This window comes from Zootoca vivipara, chromosome 2, assembly GCF_965207765.1.
Source record: "Zootoca vivipara chromosome 2, rZooViv2.hap1.1, whole genome shotgun sequence".
NCBI classification, from domain to species: Eukaryota; Metazoa; Chordata; class Lepidosauria; order Squamata; family Lacertidae; genus Zootoca; species Zootoca vivipara.
In genome coordinates, this window is record NC_142584.1 from 64,248,889 (window position 1) to 64,269,944 (window position 21,056).

At 39.5% G+C, this 21,056-nt stretch overlaps 1 protein-coding gene across 6 annotated transcripts in view; it reads right to left on the reverse strand.

The window, feature by feature from the left end:
* The window catches only part of EBF1 (EBF transcription factor 1), a 374,718-nt gene that overhangs the window by 39,245 nt on the left and 314,417 nt on the right, over positions 1-21,056 (reverse strand). For all 6 annotated transcript variants that reach the window (XM_035105768.3, XM_035105767.3, XM_035105770.3 and 3 more), the window contains exon 11: positions 376-464. In XM_035105768.3, coding sequence (XP_034961659.1) covers positions 376-464 — 89 coding nt within the window. The remainder of the gene's footprint in view (positions 1-375; positions 465-21,056) is intronic.

The following is a 21,056-nucleotide window of genomic DNA, read 5'->3' on the forward strand; positions in this document are numbered from 1 at the left end:
GATGAGGAATGCATAAAGTGGCCACACTCCTGTTCTCATGTGAGCGGTTCTGTACAGATCCTAGGCATGTAGAAGCATGTAGGCTCTGTTGGTGTGATATTCACCTTGCAGAAGTGCAGTATATAGATTGGATGTATAGAGTCTATACACGTACAGCTTGTATGTGGCGCAGGCCCTGTGCACTGGGTTCTGGTCCCTGCATGGAAAATGAAGGGAGACAGCTGGCAAAATCCAACTCTCCCTCTCTATACATTGATCCTACATGACAATGATCTGGGCAGTACCAAAAGTCTCTTCTGAAACAAAATCAAAATGCTGTTACTGACTTAGGCGTCGAAAGACACAAACACACAATCACAATCACTTTGGGCTGACCTTTGGCAAGCGTTCAGGGTCGCCGGGGTGCCTTGGGATGACTTTCTGTAACCTTTGGAAACCATAGTCAATGGTGGGTTCATTCAGAGCTGAAACAACAAACATAATAATTATATAATAAGCAGTAGGACAAGGTGCAACATCGAAGAGTGTATTAAATTGCAATGTGTGTGTATGGGGGGGGCGGCAATCTGGAAACTATCACAGCAAATTCTCCCTTTGCTCCTTTCCATTCAAATCAGCAATGACTGTGAAGCTGTGGTTCAAACACTGTTTGAGGTGAGATGCGAGGCTTTGGATGAGTATCTGAAAAGGTGACAGCAAGTTTTGCTCTCTACAGCTTTTGAGCAAGAAACAATTATAATATGTGATACAATTCATTTGTTAAATGCTTTGTACCCTGCTTTTCAAGTTTTTCATTATTATGTTGTTAGATGGGATCCTTTTTTATTTTGGATTATAAAAAGAAAAGAAAAAGCAGAAGGAAAAGTCTCTTGTGCTTCCAGACAAACAAAATTATGTATATTTTCCTTGTGAAATACATGATGTGCTTTTAGGAAGAGATATCAAGAAATCCAGTCGCTGAATCCCTAAAACCACTATTGCTTCATGCAAAGCTCACAAGAAATTAACCGCCACAGGAAGAGCCCTTAGGGTATAAACAAATAAATAAATGCTATTATGTAGTTGCGTGCCAGGCACAGTGAAGCAGGGTGTGAGGGAATGTTGGTGGAAAAATGGCAACCATTTTGGTGATTACAGTACACTGGGGTTTGGCATCTGGCCCTCCAGGGCCACCCAACACAGGCCCAAGGGCCTTATTACATCAGCTCAGACCACTGCTGCCCCATGACTCACTGCCACCAGTGTGCCACTGCTCTGTTTGAACTGTGTCTACACCATTGCTGGCTCATCCCTACCTCTCTCCATCTTTGTATCTCAGAACGAGGAAGGTCAGGTGAGCAACGCAGCCCCAACGCAACAAGCATCCACTGTTGGGGGTCATTCTCTGTGCACCACCCGAAGGGTAGAGGAATGGGTCATAGCAACACGAGAGGGCCTTCTCAGTAGCTGCATCAATACTGCATAGCCCCTTGTACTGTAGGTGGCTGTCTCTCTGGTCGCCTTTTACCAGTTGATGTTTGAAAGCACGTCAGGTGCAAGTAGATAAATAGGTACCACTCTGGCAGGAAGGTAAATGGCGTTTCCGTGCACTGCTCTGGTTCGCCTGAAGTGGCTTAGTCATGCTGGCCACGTGACCTGGAAGCTGTATGCCGACTCCCTTGGCCTGTAAAGCGAGATGAATGTCGCAACCCCAGAGTCGTCTGTGACTGGGCCTAATGGTCAGGGGTACCTTTACCTTTAAGGACATTTTTATTGCAGCAGGCTTTTACCCGCTGTTTTATTTCAGGTTACACTTAATCTGTGGTCTCTCCCTTTTGTTATATTTTTATTGTTATGTTTTTAAAGTATATTTATTGTTGATTTTTTCAATTGTTTTCTATGACATTGCAATTTTTTGGGGTAAGCTACCCTGTTCATAGTTCATAGGCACTAGAATGGTGAGATAAAGATATTTCTATCTCTCTATAAATAAGTAATAGACAAATGCACAGCTTTGAAGACCAGCCTTGCTATTATTCAAGTTGGAGATAAAATAAATCTCTTGCAATTATTCTGGAGAAATTCTGGGCTAACTTGTTACTTTGTATAGGTGAATAAATGGATTCATTTATAGACTCTTTTTTGCCATTGTTTTTAATGAGAGATGGATTGAATGCAACCTCTTCTACCATAAATAAAATACGTTCCTTCATTCCCCAATGTCCTTCAATATGTTTTTTTTTTCCACAGATGGAAAAAAAATTCAATATAATTCTCTTTAAAAAAATCTTTTAGTCTAACAGTCAGTATTTGTGTTCTTGACATCCATCTATACATTAAAAACAAAGTTAGCACATGCTGTAGTTAAAATGCATTCCCATTACCCTAAATTTCAAAAGTACACTGAAAGTACTACCAACTTTAAAAAACTGTATTAAATTCAAATAGGTCCCAAGGCTAATGGAAGCAATTTGTGTACCAACCCAAACTGACTGGCCTACTTTTCAAAATACAGGTATGATAATCTCATGGTTTTAAAAGGACATTTAAATTGAAATACTGTGAATATAGTACATAATTATACCAATAGCACCCTTTAACTTGTCAGCTTGTAAATCTAAAAGGCTATCAATCATTTCTAAAGAGGAACTAAACCTTAAAATTCTTTGATTGACTGTGCTTACTTTTTATGTTTTTTTTTTAAAAAGAGATAGAGAAAGAAGGAAAAAATGGATTAAAGTGGCCAGAAATCCATTTACAAAAGTACATTGTTTTACATAGGTGAGTAAAAAGCCAATAATTACATCTCCAAAAGACGTCTAAATCAAAGTAAGTACTTTCACCTCACTTATGTATTTTAAGTTGTGTGGAACTTCAGGCAACTTTTTTTATTAAAATACTTTTTAAAATGCAGTGCTTATTGAAGTAGCTAATAGAATAGCATTTTCATTTAAGGTAATGTAATCATTTTTGCAAATATGAGATTTAAGCCATTTTCTCCTATCTAAACAGTAAACTTTCAACCTGTCTCTTGTGTGAATTAACTAAAATTACACCCAGGTGTACAAAATCTGTCTGTCTATGCTAGTGTATGAGTTAAGGCACAATATTTATTATTCTTTCCATTTTATGAATTACTACTTAAACCCTTGAGGAAGAACTTTCTTTCAGATTAGACTTGAAGAGAGGCAGCCTTGGAAGCTGTTTATGCAGCCTTTTTGAAGCAGTAACATGTAAAATCCAACACACTTAACAGAAAAAATGTAAAATCAGAGCTGCAGGTGAAATTATTTTCATGTTTCCAAAATTGTAACTTAATTTGTCATCCATCTTGCTTTAATATCCTTAAGAAAAATGTGTCCTCTGAACTAAATGAATTGATAACTCTTATAAATATACAAATGAAATACAAGTTTTTGGATCTTCTATTTTGTTTCAAAATCAGAATTAAAAGGATTGTCTATTTTTTTAAAAAATAATAATAATTCACATAATGAGCTCCTGCTGTATCAATAAAGCTTCTGAATGTTAATTGAAAGACTGCCTGATACACAGAAGGGTGGAATCCGTATCTCCAGCCAGGCTGCCAACTTACAGCAGACTGATCAACACTTAATATCAGCAATTAAAAGAACCTGTTCAAATATCATGTGGAACTGATAGCTTAGGGTAGTCTTGGGAAACCCGTTCAGATGCAGTGGGGAATAATTGAATTAGACACATTATAATGTTATTATTTGAGGAAAAATAAATATACTACATAGAAGCATAGTGGAGATACCTAAAAACCCCAAGACGAAAGACAAAGCTTGGGGTTTTGTTTCACATGCAATAATGCTTTCATTTATTTATCTCTTTCTCTCCCTTCTGCTGCTTCTCATACATTTTTCTCTATTATTTTAGTGCAACTCCTCTCCATCCATCCAGCTGCTTTAAAATACTTACAAAAATTGCCACTAAACATCAAGCATTTGAATTATATGACTAGCACTGTATCGCCAGAAAACCTCTTCTTTTCTTCTTCCAAACATGCCCCCCTCCCAGTTATATTTTGAGATTAACCCTTCTCAAGGAATAACATTGTAACTCTGGAATTTATAAAATGTTTTCAAACCATGACATATGCATAGTATGTGTGTGTGTGTGTGTGTGTGTGTGTGTGTGTATGCATAGTTTTGATAAGATATGTATATGTGTGTGTATATATATATATATATATATATATATATATATATATATATATATATGCGCATAGTTTTGATAAGATAAAAATGGGTGTTGATTTCTACATCACACAAACACACACATACTTTATTTTTTGCTAACTTCAGATTTGTAAATTCTACCTTGAGAAAGGAAGAATTGTCCTAGAATAAAGTGAACTGAACAAGGAGTATTGATAGGCCAACCAGTGTAAAAAAATATGTGTTGTGTAACTAAGTGCTGCATCTGACCATCTCATCCTTGGTCTGCAGGACCTGTCAAAGTCCTGTCAGGATGGTCTTCATGGCTTTTGTGTTCATGACAAGACATCTTTCTTTTTCCAGAACACCAATATTATGGCAAGATGGTGAGGACATAACCAGGGGGGGGGGGAATGACAGAGAGTCGAGAGTCTTCACACCTTCATGGAACTAAAAGGAAGCCAATGAAATTATATGGTTGGATGGCAGCTGTTCAGTGTTTGATAAACAATGAAGTAAACTTTTCAACCATTATTGAATGTTGTTCTGCTCACACAGAAAATCTAAGCTCTACGGTAGGCCTAACAAAATGGTAGCTTTAGATCCCCGTAATTAAATACATATGCATGAATTAGGGAGGCTTTTATAGGTTTCTAGCATGCTCATTTCATCAAATCTCTGCAAACCTCACATCATTGGGTATTTCCTGTACTTATCCCTTCCATTCTACACAAAAGACCAAGGCAACCAATCCCACAGGCACACAGCTCATCATAAAGGAAAGGATGCAATTTCTGAATTATACCACTATGTAGTATCTCTTTTTCCCAAGTGCTGCTTCTCACCTTTCTGCTTATTAACTAAATTGACATATTTTCTATTTCACATAGAGGCCTTTAAAAAACAAAAATGTGGTAGCTAACATCAAGACATTTCATACCCAGTCCAGAGGATTGATATGGTAAGCAGGTGGTATACATAGCAGGGCCTATAAGACGAAGCTGCCACATGACTGTGTTCCTTAACATCCTTCATTCACATGAGGTTGTGACGTGCAGATAGGTCCAAGTACAGAAACCCAGAAGTTTAGAAGAAACCTGGGTGGTTTCAGGGCTCAGTACTACCCAGGCATGGAACCTGAAGTCTCCTTGGGAGGAGCTGAGGGAGAGAGCAGACAGGCCCTCCAGCAGACAAGCCCCCACATTGTCAATGAAGCTGAGGAGCAGCCAGATCAAGACACTCTCAACCCAAACCAGAAGACTCTACAATGGTTGCCTGGGTTCCTGGCCAGCTTTTGTCCTTGCCCCTCATCATCTCCAGGGCTGGTAGAGATAGTGAGCTTCAGAACTGCCAGTGAAGTGCCAAAATAATTCTATGCAATTCCCCTCAGGAAGAGAGAACACAGGAGCAGGTAGCACTGCCTGGATAAGGGCCTGGTTCAGAGCAGGGGGAAAAGTGAAGCCTCCACCTCTCTCATATGAGCTCTAGTGAAAAGCCTTCCTGACCAGAACCTCCTTTTCCTCTAGGCATGACCACAAATATTCTTCTTTAATCCTTCACACCACATTTTCAAACGCCTTTCTCGATGTGCAACATACCCCTTGAAGAAGACATGTTGCACATGTTACTTTAATGACAAGCAAACGTATCTGATGGGGGGGGGGGATGAAAAAATGAATGACTAAATAAATATGGCAAACAAACATTTATTTTTCCGCTTATGAGACAATGCAGACAATGGCAACCAGGAAACGTGGCAAAAACAAACCAACCCAAATTCACCAGGAAACCCCAAGTCCCTCTCTGGCCATATACTTCTCAGCAAGCAGTGGCAACACAACAGAGTCACAAGATTGATATGGCAAGTTCCCAACCAAGCACCTTTGTATGCAACTAGGGCTTTAATTTGCCCCCACGGGAAGCATAAAAATCTACTTAACACACACATCATCAATGGAAAGAGTATATTTTGCAAATCTCACATGCAAAGAAAGTTTTCTTTCTTAATTAAATGCCATTAAGTGGAACCATACAAGCACTGGGACTGTTTTTGTTGTGGTTGTTATTAATATGATCTACCCTTTATAAAGCTTCCTTTTCATTAAACTGCCCCCCACAAAAAAGTGTTTATTCCCATAGGCAATGGAAAATGGAAGTGGGTGGAGCACCATCCTACTATGGAGACACAAGGCTTGGTGTTACAGAGGCTATTGAAAGACTAACTCAGAGTTTCCTTGCTTTTTATGACTTTGTGTGTCTCTTTCACTTAAACATATTCCTGGGAGTTTAATTTCCTTTTCTTAATGGTACTGCAGCATGATGTAATTCTTTTCTCAAAATAGATATGTAGCTAATAAGAAATTTCAATTTTGCAGCAACCTAGAGTCTAAATAAACAGTCACTACATTCATCAGATTATAAATAACATTTCACAACTAAATCAAACTACAAAAGTAGCACCTGTGGTCCTTGGGTTCTTATGGTGACTGCTCTTTATTTGAATTAAAGGTGTAGCGGGGGCCACTTGACCTGCTGTTGTCAAACATGACCATATACATACTGTGCTACATTTATATGTATAGATACACATACATATATACAGTGGTACCTTGGTTTTTGACGTTTCCACTGACAAATGTTTAGGAACTCGAACAGCGTAAACCGAGAAGTAAATGCTTCGGTTTTCAAACACACCTCAGAAGTCAAACAGGAAACGCGGCTTCCGCTGAGTGCAAAATCCTGAAGCCTAGCTGTCGGCTATAGTTTCAGTTTTTGGACATTTCAGACAGGGCCGCCTTTACCTGGGGGTGCAAGGGGTGCGTGGCATTGGGCACCAAATTCTGGGGGGGGGGGGGAATGTATATCTACTGTATACTGGTCCCTCTCAATCAGCGGCAGTGAAAAGCAATGAAGGGAAAGTCTCCACACACACCCCTGCGTTCTGTAACTCCGTAGCGTCAAATATTCCCGATGAATCAGGAAACAAAAGCATTTTGCGTCATTTCCCCCCCCCCCAAAAAAATGGCTCAACAACTTTGAGTTTGACCCCCTTAAAAAAGTCAACAACTGTGGCTTCCCCCTCTCCCCAAAAAGCTCAACAAAAGTTAATTGGGGGGCGGCTAAACTAAATTTGGGGGCGTTGGGTGGATCTTTGCACCTGGGCGGCACATATGCTAAAGATGGCCCTGGTTTCGGAACTCAAACGGTCTTCTGGAATGGATTACATTCAAAAACTGAGGCACCAGTGTATATATAATCTCCCCCCCAAAAAAAACATTCAACATAATCCAGAAATTTGGCTTCAAAATTAAGGCTTTGTCCACACTTCTGCTAGTCCTGTTCCCAGAAAACATGGGTGCAAGTGGTTTTGCCTTTGCCCTGCAGCCTTCCCCTGGAAAACATTCTCTTTAGTGCTAAATTGGAACAAACAGTAATCCATAGAAAACCTGATCTGGTTTCCCCAGTGGAAAGCAGTGGGGCAAACAGAAGTGTGGATAAGCCCTACATGTCAGTGGCAATTTTGAGCAAGTAAGGAATGCAAAGCTATCATGGAAAACTGAACTTTTACATTTGCAGTGGTTATCAACAGCACCACATGGGTACCCGTTACTACCATACATTATCTACACCAACTTTTGTCAAACTGTTGCCTCCCAGAAGTTCTTGGCTACATCCTTCCCAACCAGCACTGTGCTGCTCTGGCTAATGGGACATGTAGTCTGGAACCTCTTGAGGGCACCAAGTTCACAAAGGCTGAGCGACACTCTTTAAAAATAAAAATTAAGACAGGCAACACCAATCCCCTACCATAAAGAGGGATTATCCATCCGCAAACACAGCTTCCCATTACACATGTGCTTCCTTAAGAGATTAACCTACATAAAGCAGACTATAATGTGCCACCAACAGAGAGCAGAAACAAAGGAGGTCTTTCCATGCTAAGCCTGCATGATTCAAGGATATTTACGTAATATACCAAGCCATGGAATGAGCAAAGCCCTCCTGTCTGTTTGTCTAATAGTGCCTGTAGGGTGGAGCAGAGACCTATAGTCATATCATATGGGGAAGAAGAAGGGCAGATGATGAGAAATGCACCATATTTGATGAAAACACACATTTCTCAAGCTGGTTCTGTTCATTTGTGGATCCACTAAAGGAACTGTGTGTAGGTGAAGCTTTGAGATAGCTCTTTATATAGGACAGCCTACACCAACCCAGAGCTCTCAGGAAGTTTTGGATTGCAACTCCCATCAGCTCCTGCCAATACAGTTCTGCTGGCTGGAGTTGATTGGAGGTATAGTCTAAAAACATCTAGAGGGCACCAAACTTACTAATATCTGATTCCATTCATTCTTCCTGTCAGTAAGGTATGACTGGTCATACAATTGCGCCAATAATCTGAGGCTGAATTTTGACAAGATGGAGGTGCTGTGGGTTGGCAATTCCTGTATCTGGGAATTAGATGGGCCACCTGTTCTGACGTTTGTTGTCTTGGACTCCTCCTGGATTCCAACCTGATGCTAGAACGTCAAGTGGATTCTGTGGCTAGGAGTGCTTATGCCCAGTTTAGGTTGTTTCGTCAGCTACAGTCATTCCTGGACCAAAATACTGTAATGTCCTCTGTGCGGAACTGCCCTGGAAGATGGTTCAGAGGCTGCAGCTAAACCAGAATATGGCTGTAGTGTTGATAGGTGGCGTAAACAGAAAGAACCTGAATCTGCTGCATTAGCTGCCAATGAGTTATTGGGCCCAATTCAATGTATTAGCATTAGCACATAAAACCCTAAACTGCTTGGGACCCAAGTATTTAGAAGAGTACCTTCCCCTCAGTGGTAGTGCTTCATTTGTGGAATACACTTCCTGGGGAGGTGAATCTGCCTTCCTCGCTAACTTTCAGGAATAACAAAATTATTACTTATTATTATTTATTAACTTTATATGCCACCCTTCATCCAAAGATCTCAGGGAGGTTCATAAGATAACATTCCTGTTCCCCCAGGTATTTGATAGCTGGTAGATACTGTAATTAGTTAGCTTTACATTATCAGCCGTGGTGGTATACGGTTGTTTTTAGATGTTCGTAATGGATTTTATATGTTTTAGATACGTTTTGGTTTTATTTTTAGTTGTATTTGTTACTTCATTTTCTGCTGTCTTTGGCTCTTGGCAGGAATGGTGGGACAGAAATTTAAATTAATAATAATAGTAAAAATAACAGCAGGAGGAGGAGGAATCTATAATAGTAATGCTTGCAAACGCAAAGAATGTGTAATAAAACTTTATGAAATTTTATTGAGCATGAACGTTTTGATAAAATAAAATTTTGGCTAGCAGCAAAAGAACATGTAAGGACTCAAACTGTGTGGGGCAAAAGGCCCTGTCCCCCAATGTCCCAACGAGTTCCAGCCCCACCTACCCCACAATAGACCTATTGTAAATAAACGTTCCCCGACCAACAAATGCATTATAAATGCAGCACGGCACACCCACTATCCTAATATTAACAGTCCTTCCTTCATTTCAGATATAATTAGCAGATTGTACACCAAACGGAAGTAGTACAATATTGAACTGACCATGGATAGTAGGAGAATAAGTGCATTTAAACTATTATTACTAAAGTAGCCTGGCCTTTAAAGGGGTGGGAGGAGGGAGCTGTAATTCTGCAGCTTTAAGCAGCCTTTCAATTCAATGCCAGCAACATTACTTTCCCCTATAATTGTTCAGCTTATATCCCAAAGAGTTTTGACAATAACTGTTATCAGGAGGGGAAATCATAGCAACCTGTCTGATAAACATGTTTCCCTGCCCTCACACCCTGGTGAGCACTGTGACACTCTACTTTTATCATCTAGTGTGTGCTCAGAATGAGCTTAGAACAGCAATTGCCAGGAATAGGCAGGCGATAAACTGCATTGATTTAACACATCTTGTTTTCAATCATGCTCGGATTTTCTGAGCACGCATTTTTCCTGTACTCCAGCTTGTAGCTTTTATCTGACGAGCTGATCCCTTTTCACTGGAAAATGAAAAGGTCGCACAATAAGACACGGTTTACTGGAACTCCAACACGCACCGGGGAAAGTATTTTAGATAAATACTGGCAGACATAGTGGAGCTGAATTTCAACACCACAATTGCTTAACAACAATACTTATTACTCTCCTAGAACAAGCCTACAGCACCTTACGGCTCGCAGTAGGGAAGAACACCAAGTCAGAATGGGTTAGTGGAAAAAATAAATAATAAATAACAACCTTCTGCAAGACTGTTTAAAGATATGGGTTTATATATATATATATAACTGACCAGAGAGGAATAAGTGAAGCATCTTTTCAGCAGTAGCCACTAGCCTATGGAGAAGTTGGCAATAAGCCACATCCCATGGGCCAATATGAATTACCAATAAATTGAGCAACCCAATTTTGTCAAATTACATAATGAGAGAAGGGAAATGTAATCTAACTAATTGATAGTGATGGATGCTGGACAAGGTTGAAATCCCAAGCATCCTTGCTTAGAAGTAAATTTCATTGGTGTCAGTGGGATTTAACTTTGTTTAGCATCAAAGTACAAGTCACAACTGGTTTTGTATAGGAATCTGCCTAATACCAAGGCAACCTATCTATCCATATAACCTAGCATTGCCTACTCTGACTGGCAGCACATCTCCAGACTCTCATAGCCTCCTATCTGGTTCTTCAAAATGGAGGATGGAGGATTTGAACCTGGGTCCTTCCACATGCAAAACTACTTGTGCCTCCCCAAACTATGTAAGTATTAGAAATATCAATGCATAAGTACTTTTTGGGGGAAAAACAAAAACAAAAAAGCACTTTATTCCAGAAATGCCTATTTTAAACAGAAAATGGTAATAACTGTGGATCAGCTTAAACATAACACTCAAGCTAATTTGTTTTTTAAATATTTATAGTAAAAAATGGTTTTGCCTCAGACCTTAATGTCCCCTCGGGGGCTGGTTCTTATTGGCTACTGATTTCCCCTCCTCCTATATATTCACTGTCTTGGCCTCATTTGACCACACACCCATGGTTGTGTCAACCAATGTAACTTTATTTACAGGTATCCATGACATCAATAAAAGAAAACTTGGTGGGATGGCAGAGCTCACCTGACCTTTGGTCAGTGACACCACAGCTGCTTGCTGGGAGGGGGAGGGCTAAGGCGGCAGCAAAGCTGGTGCATTATCTATGTATTACTGGGCTACAGCATGATAGGAGAAGGAAATTGAGTTTTCCCTGTTCAACACAACAGGTGCATTGTCTACTTTTATGTTTCAAAGTATAGGAGTTTGCTGTAAGAACCAGGATAGAACCATTTTGCTTTTTCAACAGCATCCAACATTAGTTTTATGTTTCTGGGTCCATCCCCTCTAAAACAGGCACAGGCAAACTTGGCCCTCCAGATGTCTTGGGACTACAACTCCCATCATCCCTGACCACTGGTCCTGTTAGCTAGGGATGGTGGGACTTGTAGTCCCAAAGCAGCTGGAGGGCAAAGTTTGCCTATGCCTGCACTAAAGTATAAGAAATAGCCTGTTTGTCAGAAGCAGAGCATTGGATGAGTTGGACCAGTAGTCTCATTTGGGACAGCAAAGCCTGTTCCCTTTCTAAGGAGTTGCCCCTTAAGTAGTTTAAAGCTTAGGAAACCTGGATTACTTTCTAAAAAGAAAGAACACCAGAACACTTTTTGTTTTATGGAGGCAAAGTCCTTGGGGAATTGTTTAAAACCCAACTAATATTCTTGAGTGCTGAAGTTTGCAGTGATACCTTTTACACGATTATATGTGTGTAAAATACTTACTGATAGATGGTCCTTATCTGTTACACATTTGAAGAAGCTAAGGAGAAGAAGTTATTCTGTCTAAATATCAAGAGTGACTTATGCTCTAGGGCTTTTGGTAAGTGGATTTTCAAAGTGCAGCATTTCAAGAAGACACATATTTGTATTTAAGAAAAGCGTCCTTGGGGATGATATCTTATTGAGATATTTCTATATTCACTGAGACACAAGATGCTTGGGTGATGTTGAGGAGAGAACCACGTTTGAGCATAAAGTACAGTCCAATGGTTCATTAATTAACTTCTCAAGCTCCAAAAATAATAGAATGTAACATCACTGGCCCAAACTTCACTTGGGCTGAAGTCAATGAGAGCTCTGTCACTGCCATGCAGCCAGGGATGTCATGTCTAGAGACCCCCACAATTGTGTTCTGTTTTGTAAGGTGGACAGCAGTCCGTTCTATCCATCTTTGTGCATTATATACACTAGTATAGAAGGATGTTTCACATATGAACATTCATTGCTTGATGACAATAGCATGAACAAGTGACATGAATGTGTGAAATACCAAAGACAAAATTTTATATTACTTGACATCATCTCAAAACAAGCTTTCCAAAGGAGTCGGTTGACAGGGTCAGGCACAAACCATCAACTGTTATTTATTATTTATTTATTATTATTTATACCCCGCCCCGTTCATGTTGAGTAATGAACAAGCACAGAGATGCACACAATTGTCTGCGTGAGATGAGGCTAAGAAAGTAGAATATGGAGGAAAGCCCCAAATATGAGAGCTGGCATTATTGTGTGTGTTAGGTTTTGCATGTCATCTATACATTAGTGACACATATCCTCCTCTTCTACATAATTTAATGATATAAATAATTTAACAATATAAATACAGGTGAAACTCGGAAAATTAGAATATCGTCAAAAAGTGCATTTATTTCAGTAATGCAACTTAAAAGGTGAAACCAATATATGAGATAGATGCATGACATGCAAAGCAAGATATGTCAAGCCTTTATTTGCTGTAAATGCAATTATTTGTCGTTAGGCGGGTCAATTATAAATGGAATGTAATTAATGAAATGCTTTTGTTTATTTTTGTATTATTGTAACTATTTGTTTTATTACTGTGGAATTTCCAAAAGAAAGCATTTGTAAAAATTAAAAGAAAAATAATAAATAATAAATTGCATTACTGAAATAAATGGACTTTTTGACGATATTCTAATTTTCTGAGTTTCACCTGTATATACTACCTGATCTGCCAGAGGTAGTTTCTGATATAATTTTGGAGAACCTGCCTTGCCAGGTCCAGCTTAGGACTATGATTCCATGAAATATACAAATATGTACTTTGTATATCTGGAAACTACTCTGAAAGGCTAACCTTAGATGGTTCCCCCCTTCAGATAAGGAGAAAGTAAGGAGAGACTTATGAATCAATTACTCTCTCTCCCCTTTCTAAAAAAACACTATGGGCAAACCTTTTCATACGATGAAGGCAATTACAATAGCTCCCCCCCCCCCGGATATACACAGGAAATATTTCTACATAGTAACACTGAATTAAGATGCTATAGAGTAGGAACATGTGAGTCTGCCTTCAACTGAGACAGGCCATTGGTCCATCCAACTCAATACTTGGGAGTGGTTCCTCCCAAGTTTTACCTTCCCAACCTAGAAATACCATGCATTGAACCTAGTTCTGCTCTGCCACAGAACTACGGCTTTTGCCCTAAGGGACAAAAGATGATATGGCTAAGCAGGAGATTCAACACACCTACACTTTAGGCTGTAGATAGTGAAATGCACAGGGAACCAGGAACCCACTTAGGAAAAATAGGTTCCTTTATAGCACTCTCTCAATGTGGTGAAAACTTCTAAGAAGGTATAGATACACAAACACTGATCGTTATATTATACAAATGATAATACACTAACCTAAATACTCCCAGGGGTGGGACCACAGACAAACAATATAATTCCATATGAAAATTTAGCAGCAAGTAAATTTTCTCAGCCTGACAGTTATTGCAACATTCAATACACAAACGCACACACCAATGTTGTGACTATCTGCTACCTCAAGTGGGCCCTTGGTGAGGCAATATTTGATTTATTGCAGAATTCTTCTTTTTTTCTGTATAGCAAATAAAGTATAATTTGATTAAATGTAAATGAAGCAAAAAAATAGTTACAGTAGCTTGTCTAATGCAATTTATAGTATGAAATGCCTGTCATATGACTCAGTTTTTAATTCAAAAGGGGAATAGAAAATATGCTGTACAGTCTAAGGAAACACTAACCTAAAATTGTTCCATTCCTCCTTAGAAATATGATTGAACTAAGGAAGAATGGCAAATTTTAGGTTACGAAAAGATAAGCACTGAGCAGACAAAGATCCCGAGGCAAGAATCACTTACAGCCTGATTTTCTGCAAATGTTTACCCTGTTTCTCATATTTTAAGACATACCCATAAAATAAGCCATAGCAGGATTTTTAAGCATTCAAGGAATATAAGCCATACCCCGAAAATAAGACATAGTGACAGGCGCAGCAGCAATGCCGGCCGCGGCAGGAGGAGGAGGAAAAAAATAAGACATCCCTTGAAAATAAGCCATAGTGTGTTTTTTTGAGGAAAAAATAAATATAAGACATGTCTTATAATATGAGAAACACGGTAATATGATGTAATGTATATATTACAATACTAGAATAAGGTGGGAAAGGTATACATCTTAAAATATTTATGTCTTGGATGGCTATAATATGCTGAATGTAGCTAAATTAACATAAGAACTTAAGAAGAGCCTGCTGGATCAGGCCAAAGGCCCATCTAGTCCAGGATCCTGTTCTCACAGTGGCCAACCAGATGCCTATGGGAAGCCTGTAAAGTAAAGGGACCCCTGACCATTAGGTCCAGTCGTGACCAACTCTGGGGTTGTGGCGCTCATCTCGCGTTATTGGCGGAGGGAGCCGGGGTACAGCTTCCAGGTCATGTGGCCAGCATGACAAAGCCGCTTCTGGCGAACCAGAGCAGCACACAGAAACGCCGTTTACCTTCCCGCTGTAGTGGTACCTATTTATCTACATGCCGTCTAACGTGCTTTCGAACTGCTAGGTGGGCAGGAGCTGGGACTGAGCAACGGGAGCTCACCCCATTGCAGGGATTCGAACCGCCGACCTTCTAATCGGCAAGCCTTAGGCTCTGTGGTTTAACCCACAGCGCCAAGCCTGTAAGCAGGACAAAACTCTGCCCACACACAGCCCCTTTCCTATGGTTAATGGTTTCCAAATAAGTCTGGATTTGGTTTTTAAAAACTTGCTCCAAAATCCTGGTCTCTTTAGGACCCATTAGCCACAGTTTGGTTAACTGTGGCTTCCTGGCTTCATTCCCCTCTTGAGCAAAATGAAGGAGCAAGGGAGCCGTTTGTGGCATGCAAAGCTTATGTATATAGTGGCTTATTCAGACAGAATTTTATCCCGCAAACTGAACCATTCTGAGTCACATTAGTCCAAACTAATTTAGGGACAATAGTAGTTCTTTTTTACTTAGATAAAAATGAGTATTAGCGTAGGCACAAATAAACCGGTAAGTTTCATTCTCCAGTGAAAAAGCAGAAGTGAGATTTCAGATGGAGACAAATGCTTGGCAAATTTTAGATCTCATTATCTTTAAATACTGATGCATTTCAACCACGCAGATAATTATAGCTGACCATATTGTAACTATTTTACTGCTGCCCTTTCCCTCATAAATTTTACTTTTGGAAATGTAAGTGAAAAATGTGGTTTCAATTTCATACAAATTGCATGCTGTTTGGTTTTAACAAGAAAATGGAAATAATAGCTGACTTCTTTAAAGGGAACTACAGGTATAAATTGTGGGAATATCTCTTACCTTTCAGCCCTTGCAAGAACAACAAAGTACAAAATAAAAAGTGCCTTTGGAATAAAAGTGAATTATACAACAAAATAATACCTCAATACTGCAAGGCCGGCCTCTTCCAATATGAACAGATCCAGACCCTGAGATTATCACCTGAGGCCCTTTCCATGTGTCTCCTCCATGAGAAGTCAAGAGAGTGGCAACACAAAAATGGGCCTTTCCTGCAGTGGCTCCCTACTTGTGGAATGCTCTCCCCAGGGAGGCTTGCCTGGTGCCTTCATTAGGTGCAAGGCAAAAACATTCCTTTTCTCCCAGGCCTTTGGCTAACTAATCAATCTATGGTCTTTTAAACTGACTTGGGGGTATTGTTTTTGTTTGTTACTATGTTATGTATTTTCTGTTTTTATATTGTAAACTGCCCTGTGATCCTCAGATGAACTATAGATAAATTTTCAAAATTCAACAAGAAAAGTTTTACACTTTTTAAAATTCTAAACCCACACCGAGCACTTTTATTAAGTTAGTACAATTCTTTTCATCTTTCTTGCTCTCTGTTTTGCAAAGCAAGCCAAGCTGAATTGAAAATAATGCAGTGCTTTTGTTGTTGTTTAGTCGTTTAGTCGTGTCCGACTCTTCGTGACCCCATGGACCAGAGCACACCAGGCACTCCTGATACAGTAACTTCTTCTATGTACAATGCAAAAGAGTCTTTAGGTTGGTGGGCAATCTTAGTTAAGAGCATGTAACTGAGAGAGAGAAAACTGCTTGTCAAATTGATCAAGGGTTCAAACAATCCTACACAGATTTATCTGTAAATATTTTTTAAAAAATCTCAGTGGGATTTCCTTCCTTGTAAACCAACAAAGATTAAGGTGGCAGTTTCTCTATGGTTGTTTGTAAGCCTAGGATCACTACACTTGGTTAGCTGGTTAGCTGACTATCCAGTTACGATCTCTTAAGCTACCATTTTGAGTGTGCCACAAAGGTGCCATCCTGACACTGATGTCACTGCTGCTGACCTGGATGAGGTTGGGTGGCAGCAGGGTTCGTAAAATGCAGTTGCACTTTTCGTACAGCCACCAGCCGAACTTGGGCTCCCACCAGTACGACAACACAGTCCTGACCTCATCATATCGCCTCCCTCACCTAGGTAAGCTGCAGAGATGGCAGTGTTGGGAGAGCATCTCCACCCCACCCTGGCTAAATGAACTAAATGAAACCTGTAACTTCTAAGCACGTTAACCAAATAAACATTTGTAACTGATTAAATGTAAGCAATCATACAGTTAAACAAATCCGCATTTTACCCAAACTTCACTATGGCTACCTTTTTATGAAGTCCAACAATTCTGCAATAACTTACTAAACAAAAGCAACCATTTGTAAAAAGAAGAAAAGGGCATTGTTAAACACTAGGCTACTTATTTAAAGATAACCTAACTCTTTGGAGAAACTTTCTTAAAATCTTCCGTGCTCTGGTGTTTGGGAGTTTTGCACATTTTTAATTATCAGTTGATTCTGCTTAAAAAGCTGTTTGGTTGTTATGAAAAACCACCTAGAGCTTTGAAAATGTTTTAAATAAATAAGTTTTTCAGATATTACAAACAAGCTAAATGCAATATAAGCAGCTGAAAAAATATGTTTCAAATCACCTATGTTAATCTGGGAGGTTAGTTTTTTAAAAAATTAAAAATTAAAAACCCTACTAATAAACTAGCACAGTAGCACTGTAGAACCAAGCAACATAAGCAGCTATGCCATTAAAACTCTGTTCCAGTGAGGCCCTCACCAATTGCTCAGACAGGCACACTATGTGACCCATGAGAGCAAGAAAACAATCAGATTGTACAACGGTGGTGGGATATACGGATATGGACACACACACACACCCCTCTAGGTCACACCCAATATTTCCACCAAGTCCCCCGTGCTGCGCAAAACATTGATCTCTTGGATTTTATCGAAATGCCAAGTCAGTCACAGTGTATAGAATATGCTTTTCCTCCACATTTGCATATTTATTTCCTTAGGAATAAGTGACAGTTTACAGCATGGCATTTTCAAAGATCCCTTTGCAATTCATGGGTCAATCAATACTCACTGAAATTTTCAGAAGGCTTTCCACTTAAGGACAATGCTAACTGACTTGGGTCACATTTCTCAATAATTATTTGTTGTGGTGTGGGCTCTGGCCTTCAGGAAACCCTAGAAGGCTTCAGTCACAAATTACCCCTGTGGTGGCAGCCACAGGCTTAAGAAAAGCTTAGGTTCCTCTCTAAGGAACATCTTCTTTCAGAAAGCCAGAAATGCAAGTACAGTGTATCAGTTGCTGTTTGGGCAATTTTTCTTCAATTTTCATCTTTCCATTTTAACTTGTTCCTATTCTCTTTTATAAAATCCCATCTGTTCAATTATTTATTTCTAATTATTACATGTCATGCTTTTTGCAGAAGTCAGCATATAAACAAGAAAATAGTGCTGCACACTGTGGTGACTGCATAATGTTAGGTTAAACTAGCAATACGTAGGTGAAATCTGCAACATTTGTTCTGTAAACAAATAGTATATGTGGGACATACATTGTAAGACTTCTTCAATTTGAAAGGCTTCAAGTATCTGTGGTCTCTTTTAGTGGGGTGGGTTTTGCAAGACCTGTTTTCCCCCCTGTATAGTTGTGCTTTCCCATTTTTCTTGGTTGTTTGGTGTACTTTGTTTTGTGTGTCACTTTGGGACACTTTGGGGAAAGAGACTATTAAATAACAATAAAACAGCAATGCATGTTTGAAGTTGCGCATTTCCTCAGTCATACTATTTCACTTTATCCCAATTCTCAGCATTCACTATCTCTTTTGTAGGCAAGCGTCATCATAATCCCAGGATCCTTGTTTAGAGTTTGTGGTTAAGTGAAGAGCTTAATCACAACCCCCCAGTTTGCATGACACCCTAAACCAAATTTTGGCTTAACTCAGCAGCAAAAAGGACTGTGGAAGAGCTAAGTGGCTATAGGAGCTCACACATTTTTGCAAATTTGATAACCTAACTTTTGGCTTAGCCTATCATGCAAACCAGGACACTGTAGGACACAAAAGTGGGACCCGCAACAAATGTTGCTGTGTGGAGTATTCCCTGAAATCCCCATAGTTCCCTGTGAAGAAGGACTGATTGTCAGACTATTCTGTGAATTAAAAATTTGTCCAGTAGCACCTTAGAGACCAACTAAGTTTGTTCTGGGTACAGAATAAGTTTTCGTGTGCATGCACACTTCTTCAGATACACTGAAAGTCACCAGACCCTTATATATAGTGGGAGGGTGGGGTGGGGTTTTTCTCAGAAGGGTAGTAGGATAAATGAACATAAATCTGACGTCAGGAATCACAAGACAGAGAAGCCAGTAGGAGAACACTTCAATCTGCCAGGACATTCAATACAGGATCTCAAAGCAGCTGTCTTATTACCAAAGAATTTCAAAAATAGACTTGAAAGAGAAGTTGCTGAATTACAACTTATTACTAAACTGAAAACTATGGAGAGACCTGGTCTTAACAGAGATATTGGATTCCTGTCTCATCACATATGCTAAAGCCATTTTTGGTCATCTGCATACTATCCCTTGCTTTTTCCTGTAGGACTAATTGCAGTCGTTAACAGTCATCCACAGGTTTACCATACCCATTGAGTCAATCACCCATCTCCTACTACCCTCCTGAGAAATACCCCACCCCACCCTCCTGCTATATTTAAGGGTCTGGTGATTTCTGTCTCAGTGTATCTGAAGAAGTGTGCATGCACACAGAAGCTTATACCCAGAACTAACTTAGTTGGCCTCTAAGGTGCTACTGGACAATTTTTTTTATTTTTTTTATTTATTACATCTGTGTCAGATCAACACGGCTACCTACCTGAATCTAATCTGAGAATTGTAGCTCTGTGAGGGTAATAGGGACCTCTATCAATTCAGCACCCTTAAACTACAGCTCCTAGATTCTTTGGTGGAAGCCATGACAGTTTAAAGTGGCATCATAGTGCCTTAAATGTATGACATGAATGTGACTTAACTAGGAATGCCACGTTCCTAGAAAAACACAACTGTCCTGTATTTTGCCTGAACTGTCCTGTAGCTATTTTGCTTGACCAAAGGTGGCAACCCTTGGCCCAACTCCTCTTCCTTATCATTCAGGAATGCAATGAGATTCAGGGAGGGAAAGACAAGGATTTGTGTAGTCACAAATGCTGGTGTTTTACAGCAGGCACTGTGGTTCTAAGATCTTATTGTTTTGTATTTATTTCAAGCAGGGGGTTCTGCTTTCTCTCTAACAATCCCTACCTCTGCAAGGCCCATGTAACGAGGCAATACTATCTCTGAAATAATGAGCGAAGGAATGCAGTTCCAATCTCAGGTGAGATTTCACACACTAAAGAACCAGATCAATACAACCAGCAGCAGGCCGCTCAATATCCCCTGAAATATTGCTTCATTTTTCTTCTTATTATAGATGAGTTGTGTTATTATTTTCCCCAAATCAATATTTTACAACCTTTTTTATCCGTTTCTCCATAAATTTTGTGATTACTTTAAACTGGGAATTCCGGTACACTAAATAAGATGCAGTATCTGAAAGGTAGAGTACCAACATGGTTTTTTTCCTTCTTTTTAACAACTCGGGCACTGTACCAGGGTGGAAGGGGCAAGCTTATCAAAACGTGGTCAGAAATATTTTTCACTGAGCAAAGTAGAAACCTGTAATTGGCTCCTGTAAATGCAAATAGCTAAATAATAATAATAATAATAATAATAATAATAATAATAAATAATAATAACAGCCGCTTCAAAAGATTCGGTGTATGAAACACAGAATTGAGATACACGGTACACACGAAATTTAATTCCAAGCAAAATTGGCCTCTGTGCCTGGTCGCAGTTAAAGGGCCAGCATAATTCACTGAAATTGTTTCTTACAAAGCAGATAATTTTGTGCACCTTAGAATGATTTAATTAGCTTCCAGAGCTGTCTCCTGCTAAGTGTTTAAAGTGTCTGCAAATCAGATCATGTTAACTCATCTGCTGCAATACTCTTAGAGTGTCTTAACAAAAAACTGTCGTCTTTAGGCATTAATGGAAGCTACCCACAGACCCCTTGGAGAGCAAGCAATATAAGTTAATTACCCAGTGATTTGGATAGTACACTGT